Source organism: Bidens hawaiensis, unplaced genomic scaffold (assembly GCF_021521415.1).
Source record: "Bidens hawaiensis isolate Kalapana, Puna unplaced genomic scaffold, B.hawaiensis_p1.1 tig00010811_1, whole genome shotgun sequence".
Classification (NCBI taxonomy): Eukaryota; Viridiplantae; Streptophyta; class Magnoliopsida; order Asterales; family Asteraceae; genus Bidens; species Bidens hawaiensis.
In genome coordinates this window covers 583,734-599,542 of record NW_027491833.1, presented here as the reverse complement: position 1 = coordinate 599,542, position 15,809 = coordinate 583,734, and the positions used below count along the sequence as shown (strand labels likewise).

At 33.8% G+C, this 15,809-nt stretch overlaps 1 protein-coding gene across 1 annotated transcript; it reads left to right on the top strand.

Moving 5' to 3' along the window:
* The first annotated feature begins 7,084 nt into the window (after positions 1-7,084).
* LOC143536535 (25.3 kDa vesicle transport protein SEC22-1-like) lies at positions 7,085-8,499 on the top strand. The gene is made up of 5 exons (XM_077030506.1): positions 7,085-7,150; positions 7,451-7,482; positions 7,784-7,944; positions 8,033-8,179; positions 8,462-8,499. Exons 1-5 carry the CDS (start codon positions 7,085-7,087, stop codon positions 8,497-8,499), a joined length of 444 nt encoding a protein of 147 aa, XP_076886621.1.
* Positions 8,500-15,809: the final 7,310 nt, after the last annotated feature.

Sequence of the window (15,809 nt, the reverse complement as noted above, 5' to 3'; positions counted from 1 at the left end):
TTAGGTTATTTTATCGAACTGATGTGTGGATTTTCGGTTAGGTTATTAGGTTATTTTATTGCAATTGATGTGTGCTTATTAAGTTATTATAATTGTTACTATTTGAGAACTTGCTTTAGTTTTTTAAAAGTTGTTACTGTTTTAGGTTTTTATCGCAATTGATGTTAGTTTTTAATAATTATTACAAGTTACAGTTTGAAATCTTGCTTTAGTTTTTAAAAGTTAATACAGTGCAAATAATTCTCGATCTGTGTTCTTTCTATCCGTTTTTAGGTATGTTATTTAATTGTTGTTCGAGAACTTGCTTTGTAATTGATGTATCGTTAATCAATTACGATTAAAGTTCAAATTGGTTAGGTTTGTTATATAATCGAGTTATAAGTATGTTCTTTTATCGTTTTTAGTTATGTAAAATATATGTTGTATCACAGTTTGAAATCGCGCTTTAGTTTTTATTCATCGTTTTTTATTTTTTATTACAGTTTAAAAGGTTACCATGGGAAAAAAAAATTACACAAACAAGCTACAAAAAATTTGTTTGGTTAAAATCGAAGTGGTGATGAGTCTTCCCCCCATGGTAAGCTTTTTTGATAATATTTTTGTTTTATAACGATTTGTTGTTTATGTATTGTTATTTGTTTATATTATTTAGGTTATTCCCACAAATACGAAGCAATCATACTTTGATTTGGAAAGTCAGTGTTCGACTTTTAAAGTCAAAATTTCTACGAAAGTGCCAGATTTTATGGTAATGTTTTTTAAATGTTTTTTTATAGCTGATCTTTACAACAGCTTTTTAAGAGTTGTTTTCTTTCTGCTGCAGAGAATTGTCTGTGTGCATTACAATATTCCAGGGAACGTTTCAAGATATTGGATATGTCGTAAGGACGATAATCAGAAGTACCGCCCAAAAAGAAAAATATATGTTGTTTCACAATTTGAAATCGCGCTTTAGTTTTTAATTATCGTTTTTATTTTTTATTACACTTTGAAAGGTTACCATGGCAATAAGAATTTTACACAAACAAGCTACAAAAAATACCAAAAAGAATATCAACAAAAAGAACGACGAATATTTAAATAGCAAGTATTCAATTAAGAACTCAGGGCTTGAAGATACTTTTGTTAAAATCGAAGTGGCGATGATTCTTCCCCGATTGGTAAATTTTTTGATAATATTCAGGCATTGCTAGCCGACCGACCCCAAATGTCAGCAATGATTAAAGAATCAAGAAAATTCTTGATTCTTTTGATATTTCGTATGAACTATAAGCAGTTAAAAACTATCACTAACCATTAAGAGGTATTTGCTTGATTTCTACCAAACTGATGTACCAGATGGCATTATGAATGACCAGATAACAATCTCATGAAAACATGTGTTTTTATCTCTGTTTTTGCACACATTACAACACTTTTAATATGTTTTTGGCACATAAATCAACATGTGACCACACCAAAGCTAGGTGTGGTAAAATAATTGGGTGTTTGTTGTTAGGTTCATCAAACACTATAATTCTAGCAGTTCTATCGAACATAAAAGTTTTACGTCTTAACACATAAATGTTTTAAAGTTTCAAAATACTGGGTTTTCATTTTTAGGTGAGAATGATGAAGACAACTAGACAAGATGAAGGATTTGATGAACGTTCTTATGTGAGAGAGATAATAAAAGGGCTTATTTGAGAGAGATAATGAAAGGGTGTGTATTACGTGATTATTTTTAAATCGGTTGTGGAATTGAGATGGTTCTCACCCTCCTTGCGGAGCGCGCATATAATATATATGTGTGTGAACCCTTAGGTGGGCAAAAGTGATATTGCACTAATTTTGACGTTATTTTACTAATCTCGTAAAATAACGTTAAAAGTGGCGGAAGGTTAATCAAGTATCATGTGGTGACATTGATAGCCGAAAGACAATTGTACATGCACCAATCGGCGGTGTCCTGATGGTTGAGTGTTATGTGCCTTATGTCCAAAGCTTGATGCAAAACTACTATCGAGCCGGGGGTCTCACCGGAAGTAGCCTCTCTATCCCTATGGGGTAGAGCGTCTAGGGGTGTGTATGGGTCGGTTTGGGGCGGTTTTTTGCCAAACCCATAACCGTAACCGATATAGCGGTTAATAGATAACCATAACCATAACCGATCCGTCATGGCGGTTGCGGTTAATCGATTTTAACGGTTATAGCATGTCGGTTATGGGTCTGTTAACCGTGACCAAAATAAACAAGCCTTCTATATGATTGCGAACACTTATAGTCGCTAACTATATTGTGGAATTCAAATAAATGTTCTTTTTTTATTGCAATTTATGAAATATACATATCTAATTGACATATTAAATATTTGAAATGACAATTTGGATGGAAATTCCTAACGACAATTATGAAACATTGGAATGAATATGGTAACCAATATCACCAATATTATTGGCCTAAATCCTAGTTGGTGTGGAGAATTTTTAATATGTAACGATAATAAGTGTAAAAATATCCTATTCATGCACTAATTCTAATTTCAAAACCCTTATTTCTCGATTACTAGTTACATAAATGGGGCGGTTCGGTTATGGCGGGTTTGGAATTAATATTAACCAAAACCGACCCACGTATGGCGGTTTTCAAAAATTCATTAAACCGACCCACTGGTTATATCGGTTAAAATTGGTTCGGTTATGTCGGTTATGGTTCGGTTTGCGGTTATGACGGTTAATTTGCTCACCCCTATGTAAAGGTAAGGCTGTCTATATCTTACCCTCTTCAGACCCTACCATAGCTTTGCTATTGGTGGTATATAATGAGTACGATGATGATGATGATGGATTTGAGATGGATATGTAATGTCCGAGCAACATCGGCAAATGCTTGCATGCATGGGCGAACCTACATACATCAGTGCGGGTTCACGGGAACTCACTGACTTTCAGATTTTGCATTAAACCCCTATAAGATATATGAAAGTGAACCCATATATAAATTGTAAGTGTATCCGTAGTCAAATTGCAACTTTGGTCTAGTGGTAAACTCGCCCTTTTCCTATTGGTATTTGTGGTAGCTTGCTTGGGTTCGATTCCCTCTTTAGCCCTTCTTTTACCCAGCTTGAGAGACGGATTCAAGTATTTACCCTACCAAGACTTCCCACCACGCTTTGACAAAGCAATTCTAAGTTTTTATTGGTGTTTTAAAACTTTTATATTACTTTTCATAACACAGAAAATTTAAATAATTACTCTTGGTTTGTTTTTTTTATAAATAGTTTGTTTATGGTAGCATTTCTGTTTGTTTTGGTTAATACATATTTATATTAATACGTATACTATGTATTTGTTTAGTCGTTTTCTATTATATTTAATAACATGTTTTTAAGTTATAATTAATTGTTTAATATTATTGATAGTCACATGTTTTACCCTACCCATTTTTTATGGAGCCAATTTTGACCGACTCGTATTTTGTCCCCATACTCATATATTTCATGTATTTTATGTAAATTAAACGAGATAATGCAGTTATTTCTAAATGTAACGTTGTACATTATCATTAGATCTTTAATATTTGCCTAAATTAAATGAGCCCGGATTATCTAGTTAGTTTGAAACTTTTGATTCCTTCTAATAAATTTTGATGCAAGTTATCAAAATGAGTAAGAATTTGATCAAAATACTACGAGAAAATTAAGCTAAAAAATTACACAAATGCCCATATTCAAATGCTGATGCACTTCTATATAGCTCAATTCCACTTATCCTTCACTAACACAACTCACCGATTAACATAAGAACTACACATTCACAAACGTGGAAACCTTTCCGACTATGTTGTCTTATCTCGATGCTAAGGTAATTCATCAACTACGTAGTGGATATATGAAACTCATACAGTTAATTTGATGCAAGTTTGGAGTGAAAATATCATTATAATCATAAATAAATTGTCACATCTTTGATATTACCTGTTTTTTCTTCATGTTTTTCAATCATATTAAGTTAATAATTTTTGTATTGCATAAATTAGAAATCAGTAATGGATGAAACAAAGCAAAAGTTTGAATTAAGCTTTGTCAAGTATGTATACTAAATACACATGACATTATTACTTTGATAAAACATATACTCCCTCCGTCCCAATTTAAATGTCATAGTTTGACTTTTTAAGTCTTTCTTTTACAACTTTGACCGTAAATATTTTTGTTCGTGTCATATAATACTTGATGAAAATTATATCAATGTAAAGTACATTTAAAACCCAATCCATTCATATATTTTACATCAAGTATTATGTAACACAAACAAAAATATTGTCGGTCAAAGTTAAACAAGAAAGACCGAAAATGTCAAACTAGGACATTTAAATTGGGACGGAGGTAGTATAATAGAAAAAACATTATTTTTTTAGTATCAAAACTTGCTATAAGAGATGTAGCAATGCAAGAGGCCAACACAAAAGAAACTCAACCTCCACCAAAAGTATCAACAAAACGTGGAAGTCAACCTCCTTGTGAATCTTTTGATAACCGATTGAACTCACGTTGACTCACCGTCACAACACTCAAGATTGGCAACGCTCTGGTTTTACTGACTCACCGCTGTAACGCCCGGGTTTTACCGACCTTTTTTTATTTTATTTTAAGTATCGTAACAAACGTAACCAAGACCGATCGAATTCACGCCACCGCCACAACGTTCAGGACCAACAACGCTTAAGTTTTACCGAACTTTTTTGTTTTATTTCTAGCACTGCAACAAAAGTAACCGAGACCGACCAAAATTCTCGTCTATTCACCATCGCAACACCCACATTTGAAATGTAAACAGTTTATCCCAAATGTTGTATGCATATATTGTATGACCGTCTCAAGAAACATTGTAGTAGTAATGTACCTTTCCTCTGTACATAGACTTAAATCGTAGATCTATGTTGCAATATAAATGAATTAAGAGTATATTACGAGTCATTGTAGAAAATAAAAATAAAAAAGTAAATACATAAAAAGGAAGCAAGCCATATATTGTATAACATATTATTCTAAGCTTTATGTTGTTATCACATTTTTCTACAACTAACTTGATTCTCTGCAAATATGTTATGAGGATGAACTGCCTGATGTACAACACACATATCACATGGTTCTAAAAAAGCTGTAGGTACGACACATGCTAGAATTGTCCAATCATCCATTTCTTCACAATAATGTTGGCCTAAAATATTTTCAACCACTTTGAGTCTTGGCTTCCATGACTGTAACTAACTTAATAAAAGTCGACTGAATTTGGGTAGACTCATTACCTTAACACCCGGCATGGACAACTTTCGAGTTTTACCAACACTTGTGTTTCACCGACCGACGACACCCTATTAGTTCACCTTAATTTTTTTTAAATTTTTTTGCTATATTTTTTTGGTTAGGGTACAATAATGCCTGTAACCAAATTCGCGTCAACTCACCACCTCAAGGCTTGGGCCCGACAACACTTGGGTTTTACTGTTGCCCGGGTTTTATCGACTTGTCTCGGTGCGACACGCTAGGTGCTAGGGAAAGCACTAGTTAATCATAATTCACATAGAATTAATTACTTATTATTTTTCTCGATATAATAAAATTACTTATTATTTTTCTCGATAAAATATAATCAATTCTTGTGTATGTCTAGCAAACTGTATGCATGTGTTTACTTTTCATTTTTTTCTTGGTTTCAATCTGTTTTCTTTTATCAAATCTTATTTAATTTATGATTAATTTGTGTGATGAATGGTCGGCTGTGAACCGAACCTAATCCGATCCCTTCTCCTATTTAATTTATGATTAATTTGTCTAAGATTATCTCCATCAACAATCTCACAATCTCAATCTCACATTGTAAAATTAATTTCTCTCTCTTCAATCTACAAAATTTTACTCACTCCAATCTTTTACTCCCATTAACAACCTAATCTCATCCTTTTTTTATTAAATAAATTCAATTTAACATTAGTTTTGATTAACTATATAAATATAATTAGGTAATTATATTTTTTTTAAATATAAAAAACTTTAAATAACTCAATAATGGTTCAAACTAAAATTTTATATAAAAAATACTATTTTTTAAACAAACTCCATTTTTAACGAAATTTATACCGGAATGCTTACAAAAAAAATACTAAGTAAGACTGTGTTTTTAGATTTTTTTAAAAAGTCAAATATAATAAGTTATAAAATAAAAACCAAAAAGTATATATAATTAATTGGTGAGAATTAAAAAGAAAAAATAAAATAAAAACACATCCAATTACATGCTGACACGTGGCCATTATTGAGAAAAAGAAGGGATTGCAATCCCAATTGGTGGACCGATTGGTTTGCCACTTTAATGCCATTTTTTTTGTTTTTTTTTTCTTAATTGTTAGGATTACAATCCTAAATCATGAATAGGAGTAGTCTTATGGCCATGAGGATAAGTGATTTTAACTTCTTTTTTGAATTTTTTATATTTTTTGTTCTTGTGTTTTAGTAGTATACAGTGACAAATAACAAACCGTACGTGTGTGTTTATTTTTCCTTTTTGGTTTTAATCTGATTTCTCTTGTCATTTCTTTTTTATTTTATTATAAAAATTATAAATAGCATATTTTTTTATTGAAAACTGAAGTTGTTTACCTTAATTTGTTTTACCTACTTTTATTTTTTTTATTTTGAATTAAGTTTATTCCATTTCATTACACTTAGTTGAATATGGTAATTCTTTATTTGAGGTTCGATCTACACTTCAATTTAACCGTTTGGTAGAAATAGGCTTTTGAACTTTTAACGTCATTTTTTTTTGTTAAATCTCGTTTAGATTTCTTATACTTCTTAACAATTTGTTAGAAACACCATTTTTGCTTATTGTTTATTGCTTTTATCATTTTAAATTTGTTTTTTTTGTTCTTGTGTTTTAGTTCAGACAGTGTACATATATGCAATATTCTTTTCTATTTTTTCTGTTTGGTTTTAATCTTTTTTCTCTCATAGTGTTTTCTTGTAATTTAATTTATAAATAAAACATTTTTAATTATTAAAATCAAAGTTGTTTACCGTAATATCAATGTTTTCAGACCCGACATGGGCGTCTTATCGGGTCAAAGGTCGGACCGCCCGGAGGACGGACTGGTGTTTGACCCGGATGCCGTCATAATTATATATATATATATAAAAGGTGTAGCATAATTATATATACTTCCATATACTAGTAAAGAATGTAATAAATTTAGAATTAAATAAGCTATATCAACTGATTTTATTAAAAGTTAGAAAATGAAAATTAGATATATTATTATAATATAATAGATAAATAAAGAAAAGAAAAGAAGAAAATAAATAAGAAAATGTTTAAAGTCAAATTATGATAAAAACTAAATACGAAGGATCAAATTGTAAATTAGGTAAAAAATAATCTGAATATAAGAGGGCTGTGTTTCATTCATTCAGTTCCTAACATACAACGGCCCTTATGTTTTCCAGTATCCTACATTTGCCCTAACTTGTTTAATATCATGATTGCGTGTTCATATTCGTTCGTTAAGCTATTATAGGATAAGCGAACGGTTCACGAACACCTAACCCGAACGGAATTTTTTGTTCGTTAAGAAATTGGATTTGTTTGTGAACGGTTCACAAACACAAACGAACAAACACAGACTGGCTACTCACGGTCTGGCTACCAAGTTTGTGCTAGTGTTTTTTTAGCATTCCTTTTCGTACGCTAATTTTCATATAAAATGCTAAATCATATGCATTAGGTTCCTTAACTTATGTAATCAGTTATATTATTGAAGGGCGTGTTTGTTATTTAACAATGTATGATCGTGCTTATCCGAAGAAACTTGCTTTCCAATATCTTGAAGATCTTAAGAATGAATTCGAGCGTGGTTATGGAAATCAAATTGAAACTGCTGCAAGACCGTATGCTTTCATAAAATTTGGTAAGATATTACTTGTTTTTTGTTTCATTTTGCTTTTTTGGTTATTATGGTATTGTGCTTAATTGCTTCTTTTTAATTTGTTGAATAGATAAATTTATACGGAGGACTAAGAAACTGTACCAGGACACAAGAACTCAGAGGAACATTTCTAAGTTGAATGATGAACTTTATGAGGTTCACCAAATTATGACTCGTAACGTACAAGAAGTTCTTGGCGTTGGTGAAAAATTGGACCGTAAGTTCGTTTCTTTATTTTTAATTAGTAGTAAAATAATCGTTAAACTAATATGTGTATAGTCAGATATTGCATGTTTTTGGGTTTGGAAGTAGTATAGCATAGTGAAATTAAGTGTGATGTTTAGTTTCTGATTATCTTATATGTTATAGTATTTTATCATAAAATGCCATTATAAAATTGGTCAAAATGTTGTGCTTTTATAATGTGACACCTTGTTTATAAAATAATTTTGAGGAAGTGGTTAATTAATTGAGATTGTTGAATTGTTAACTTATGCAGAGGTCAGTCAAATGTCAAGCCGCTTATTTGATTGGTAAAGATGTTGAGATTGTTGAATTGTTAACTTATGTATCACTACGAAAAAACGGTTTAAAGCAGCTCATTTGATTGGTAAAGATGTGGATCTAGGACGTTCTTTTCTTGCGTTGACAATAGAAGAGAAAATTGAGATGGTCGAGTTGTATACCGATGGTTCAATGGGATAGTTGTGTATGGTTGAAGTATGTTTTGTATGTGAATTGGTTTTAACTATGGTTGATGTTTTTTGCTTAAAAACTATGTTTTGTATGTGAATTGGTTTGATCAATGCATATTTTGGTTGGAATTTATGCATCTTTTTATATGTTTTTTATTTTTTAATAAATATTTGTTATGAAAAAAATACTTGTGCTAATGATAAAGTTGATATAATTCTCTGTTTATTTTCTATGTACCAAACAAGAGAAATGATTCTCAGCTATATTTCTCTACTGAAATCTCTGTACTACCAAACAGAACAGTCAATTCTCATTCTCCAGACCAATTCCCTTTCTCTGCAATTCCATTTCTCTGCAATTCCATTTCTCTACAATTCCATTCTTTGTACCAAACACCCCCTTACTTCTTCAACATAACCCACTTTTTCTCAATCTCCATCTCTTTATAGATATGTCAATTTCAAGAGTTCAACTTCTCAATCAGACAAAAAGCACGCCTAGCGCCTGTGGAATCCAAGTTTGCCGCGATACTTGCCAGAATTTTTTTCCGATCTACCTTTTATTAAAAAAAAAGGTTTTACCGGATCAACCGGTGGTTCATAGGTTCCGGCCGAATCGCAAACCGCTAGGGGTGCAAATGAGCCGAGCCGAGCCCGAGCTCGACTAGGCTCGAGCTCGGCTCGTTTAACTTACACGGAGCTCGAGCTCGGCTCGTTTCGAGCTCTATTTTCAAAGCTCGAGCTCGGCTCGTTTGTCACACCCTCAAAATCCACTAACGGAGTTTTACCGTCAGAGGGTGTGAACTGGCAGGATCGGAATCATCAGTTATAATCAAACCATAAAATAAAGTTTCAAAACCATGAAAACGTTTACGAGTAAATAAATGCGGAAGCGTAAAAACCTTTAATCAAAAGTTGCGTCACGCAGGACGACTTAAAACCAATGATAACCGTTAAAAATAAGTTTTTGCATAATTAGAATGTGTCAAGCAATGCATGTTCCTAAACCGCGCGCCCGCCTCGGCTACCTGAGAATAACATACTAAAAGTGTCAACACAAGGTTGGTGAGTTCACAAGTTATATAAAAATAAATCGTTTAGCGTTTGCGTTCAGCGTTACAGCGTTACAGCGTTTTGCGTTAAGCGTTTTGCGTAACAACGTTACGGCGTTTTGCGTTAAGCGTTTTGCGTAACAACGTTACGGCGTTTTGCGTTACCAGATAGTGTTATGTCAAATTATATATCGATAGGTAGCTAGTCTATACAACAAGTATTACTAAGTGTTCGACACCGAAACTGACTCGTTTAGTAAGTGCCTTGTCACCGGGTCCTCCAGACCATGGTACGTGTTAGCCAAAATTACACCCGCTCGACCTCCAGTCGAGTTTAGCGTTGGGTGGGGTTTGTCAAACCCAGTAGTACTATTCAACAGTGACTCGCTATTCAAAATATTAACCGGTTCGATGTGTAGGACTTCAAATGTTTCGTTTGCCACTTAGCCTTTACAAGTGATATATAATTTATAACAAAATCTTAAATGCGTTGTGGAGTATGTTATCTCCCCAAGTGAAAAACGTTTGAAAACAGTTTAAAGAGGGGAAAGTGAAACTCACTGTTTGCGAAGAATTTCCCGAAATAAATCACCAAGATGCGCTTCACCGAAAAACTCTCTCTAACGTTCTAAAACAACAAAGAGATTTTTCTAAGTGTCGGAATATTATCGAGTCTCTAGACCCGGCACATAATACCTATGCACATAACATGTTTCGTGTTTCGTTTGTGAATCGTGTGTGACTTTAACAAGTGTTTTTGTGACACATCACATTTGTAAGCAATCATATACGTGTCATGTATTCATAACGTACGTTACTAGCAATTATTCCCCGTAAGGGCATTTTAGTCAACAAATAACAATTAACTAGCCATTATTCCCCATAAGGGCATTTTGGTCACATTATGACAATCAATTAGCAGTTATTCCCCGCAAGGGCATTTTAGTCAAAACACGACAATTATCTTGCAATCATTCCCCTCAAGGGCAATTTGGTCAAAACACGATAATAAATTAGCAAGTATCATATTTCATGCATTTTCACAAAACTCAGCAGCTAGTTTCACCGAGACAGAAATCCTACTAGAAAGATTGTACTATTTCACCGATCATAGCATCTCAATTAATTTACCAAAATTCATCACAGAAGCACATACGTCTTAGGTTTCCAGAACATATTTTATTACATTTTTATTCCTCATAGTTTTCTCACAATCATCAAATCATTACAGCAAACTCATAACAGTCAAATTCATGCGCAACAGAATGTTATTTGCAATTCCCGTTAAACGAAAAATCCAATAAATGAAAGACCACTTGGGTTAGGTTCCTAACTCAATGAGTCAACTTCCAGAAGTGGAACCAACCCAATTGGTCTCGTAGTTCATGAGATATAACATTTACAACATAACCTAACAGCAGGTCTAACAGCTCAGCTTTGCACAACATTTTTGTAAAATCATAAAAGTTAACTTCTACTTGTCCAAAAATTACAAGTTTATATTATTTAGAAACCAGACTCAGCCTAGTTTACTTTAGTACCAACAATCTCAACCAATTTTCATGTTTACACTTCGTTACAGTCACTTAAACATCAAATACACATTCTGTCCAGAAACTGTTTGCATCCAAACTCAACATAATAACAACCTATGAACTATCATGCATTCATATGACCCTCTAGACTCCATAAACACCATCCATGCACATCAATTACATATTACATACTTGATTAGGGTTTGTGTTTGAACTCAAATCAAAGACACAACAATTTACATGCACAAGATTCAATCTAGTTATCAAATCATCATCAATCAACAACAATCATGTTAACTTCATACATACATGAAATCGGCTCATCTAGGGTTTTCAATTAACCCATTAAACATCAAAATCAATCAACAAGAATGTAAAGGATGATCAATTATACCTTCCTAGCACCTAGTTCTTCAATCAAACACTTGATTTGAGGGTTGAATGTGTATGTAGAGTGGACGGCAGCCAAGGAGAGGGGGGTGGGGTTCCGATCGGGGTTAGGGTTAATAATAATAATAGTTAGGGTTAAGTTAATGATATATTTATAGACATACAAGTTACACTCAAGTCCCTCCACTTTCAATTGTTGTTTTTCTAACTTAACCAACTAGTTTATGTCTTGAGTTAACGTTTTATACTATGTTATCACATAACACATAAGTCTAACACATAATTATCACATAATTATTGTTTTGACGTTTTTCGTTTATTCATCAATCGTTTGCGTCAACTTGTTTGCGTTTCGGTGCAATTTCCGAAAGACTACACATGTAGTAAGTGTTAAGCGTCATTTAAACCCTAGTTTAAATGTAATGAAGTGTGTGTTATAGATTCAGTGATCTTAAGTTTGAATTGACGGAGTTGAGTTAACGGAGTTAACCTGAAATTGACGATTGTCACATCGTTAATGGACTTTGAAGCTCGAGCTCGGCTCGTTTACTATTTATTAATTATTTTTTAATATAATTATAATAATTATATATATTTTTTTCTATTATAAATTTATGTATAAAAATATATATTATTTTTATTTTTATTTATTTTTTCATAACATTATATTTTTTAATTAATAATTATTAAATATATATTTCAAAAAAATTATATAAATGGCAGGCTCGTTTAGGCTCGCGAGCCGGCTCGAGCTCGATAAGTAAAGCTCGGGCTCAGGCTCGTTTACTAAAAGAGCTTATTTTTAGGCTTGAGCTCGGGCTCGGGCTCGGGCTCGATAAAGCTCGGCTCGAACGAGCTTTTTAACGAGCCGATCTCGAGTAGCTCGCGAGCAGCTCGGCTCATTTGCACCCCTACAAACTGCCAAACCCGGTGGGGTTTTTATAAAACGGTTATATTGTGCGAACCGACCCGGAAAGCTTAGCTGGTCCCGGTTCGACCGGCTGGTCCAATCCGGGTTTCAAAACGTTGCGTAATATACTTTTTGTTATTTTGTATTCAGTTTATTTTATGTTGTCTTGGTGAGGGGGTTGAGATTCTTTATTTGTAAATTATATGTTTATTTTGTATTAAGTTTATTTTATTTTGTCCTAGCGAGGGGTTGGGATTCCTTGCTTGTAAATTTTGGTATAACTTAAGCAGTCCGAAACACTCCATAATCCCAAGCACCCCCTTTGTTATGTTAACTTTTTTATTTTTATTTATTTTCTTATAATAATGATAAAAATATATTAAATAAAAGAATCCAATTACAATAGAGAGGTGAACAAGCGGGAAACAAGCTGCGGCGCCACCCCTTTTTGAATGGCAAACCCGATCATGTTAAAAACAAAGTTACATTTCTTTGGAGTCTGATAAGTTATTGTGCACGACCCGCTGAACTCTTTTAAGAAACGTAATATTTTCGGGGGCAATGGATCAAATGTATCAAAAGCAAAAGTAATGAAGACGTGTTGATTCTCGACACATGCTTTGTCATGCTCAGAAATTTTTCCTGATTTCGCCTTCAACATAGTCTGCCTAACAACAAACCCAATATCTCTAAGCCTAACAAGGGGGATACTCTAGTAAGGTTAATACAAGCGTGTTTCCTCCCTGACCATCCAAACACAAGAAACGTCTGCTGGACGAAGAGTAGACCTCCTTCGAATTACGTTATTCATTTTACTATTTCAGTCAGTTTGTAATTGCTGATTGAAAATAGGGTCTATTGAATGTTGAGTCTAGGTATGTTATATAATTGTTACTGTTCGAGAACTTGATTCGTAATCATAATATCTTCGATATGATTTACAAGCTTAATTTTCGTTTCACGGTTTGAAATCTCGCTTTAGTTTTTTATCAACGTTTAAGTTACGGAGTTTAATGTAACACCCTGACTAATGCGGAATACGCCCGAGTGTGACGTACAGATTTTTCAAAACACATGTGACACTATTAAGTGACAATATTATCATTAATTAATTTAAACATCAAGTACACTTGTTTGTAACAAGAAATACAAGAAAAAAATATAAGAACAATTAACAACTTGTCCATTTATTAATATAACCTAACTTCTAGTGTCCTCGTCACGACATCATTCTCTAAATAAGATACATGTAGTATATATGTAAGGCCCCGCTACCGGTGTCCTACATTTGGTGTTGGATTTACACATAAACACAGTTATAAATATCAGAGTTAATTAAAACTTTCGCGGAATAATATAAAATATCAACCATTCGTTACAAATATCCATAATTTGTCTTTTAAAACACAACATAAATTATAACATTCAAAACATCATGACAATCTTCAGATGCCAACCTCTTCAATCCTGCCATGTGTTCATTTCAAACTAGCTGTCTCAATCTGTTAACCTGCGTGCATACTAAAAGTCAGCTACGCTGAGTGAGTTCTAGTTAATTACGTAACTTACTTTACATACACATATACGTGCCCGAAGGTACGCTTTACATACATAACATGTTCATCATTCATCCATACATATTCATAGCTAACCTTACATTATAAAGAGCATTTCGCCCTGCATACCTCGGATATTATTAGGGTCCGGTACCCTCCATCCTCGGATATTATTAGGGTCCGGTCTCCCTTCTTCCTCGGATATTTTTAGGGTCCGGTACTCTCCATCATCGGATATTATTATGGTCCGGTCTCCCTTTATTCCCTACCATTATGCCATACCTTTCTAAATACATAATCGTAAGTTTCATATGTACATACATTATTCATTCATCGCTTACAACAATCATATCATCAAACCATGGCCTGGCAGTGCAGGCAATATCCGAAGATCGTTCACGCACCGACAAGCTTTCATTCACATTTACAATATACATAAATAACATACAAATCATACATGGCACACACTTACCATTTAAGGTAAGTGTATTAACTAACACACCGAGTATGCACACAACCCCGAAAACATAAAAAGGAATGGGGCTAGAGACTCACCTGAATGCGGTTACGTTCACCGTTTATGGTTATTCATTTCTTGAGCTGTGCATGACTAACTGTATAACAATTACACGTATCAATTAACTATCACTATCCATATCGTCTTTCTAGTCTACTTATAACCCACAACGAACGGGGGTCCGGGGCAGCGCCCCTGGCAGCGGGATTCTAGGGGCGGCAGCCCCTAGCAGGGTCCAAGGGGTAGAGCCCCTAGATGGGGTCGAGCTGTCAGGTCAGCTTGGAAAAATTTTATTTCCATTAACAGTCTTAACACATTTTCCATTAGAATTTTAAGTCATTAATTAATTTTGCTAACTTAAAAGCTCAAGGGCTTCTTTGTAATTGAATCATTCTTTTTCTAAGTCCAGGGTCTGTTCTGTCATTTATTAAACTTGTAGTTCGTTACTTGGATTTTTAACGAATTGGCCTAACATAACGAACTGGTTCTTGTAACGAATTGAACCCTCTAACGAACTGGACCCTTAACGAATCAGTCCATAGCGAACCAGTCCATGCAACGAATCAGTCCATCTAATTCGTTATCTTCTCTAACGAATGACTATAACGAATCAAGGGTAATTAGTTATCCTTTTCCCTTAACAAATTGGATACGAACTAAAGCTAGTTCGTTATGTTCCCTTAGACGAATCAACTTGACAAATTGCTTATGATTCGTTAACTCCCCGTTAACGAATTAGGGTTAGGTCAGAGAATGTCAGAAACATTCTCTTTTTCCTCGTACGCTTTTTTGGCGCCGTCATTGCCAGAAAAACGCGGTTTCGCCGGAAAAACGAGTTTTGATTCGTTTTTCACCGTTTTTCACCTTGTTCGATCCAGATCTGAGCTAAGGTGATCCCTAAGCTCATCTTTAGTTCGGTTTATACCCGATTCCATCCGGATCTCGTGACTTAAACGGTTTAACGGTGTCGGCTCGTCGTTTCGTGACCATATCTAACTGTTTTAAGTTCATACAACATCATACTATTATTACCTTGGATCGGGATCGGTTTCTTCCTTGTTTCAGCTAGAGAAAAGAGAGAAGCTAGAGAGAAAGCTTAAGTGTGTGTTTTGGGTGGTGTATGGAATATGTGTTAATGAGGAATTAAATGGTGATTATGGTTTATATATTTATGGATCATGGGCTTAAGCCC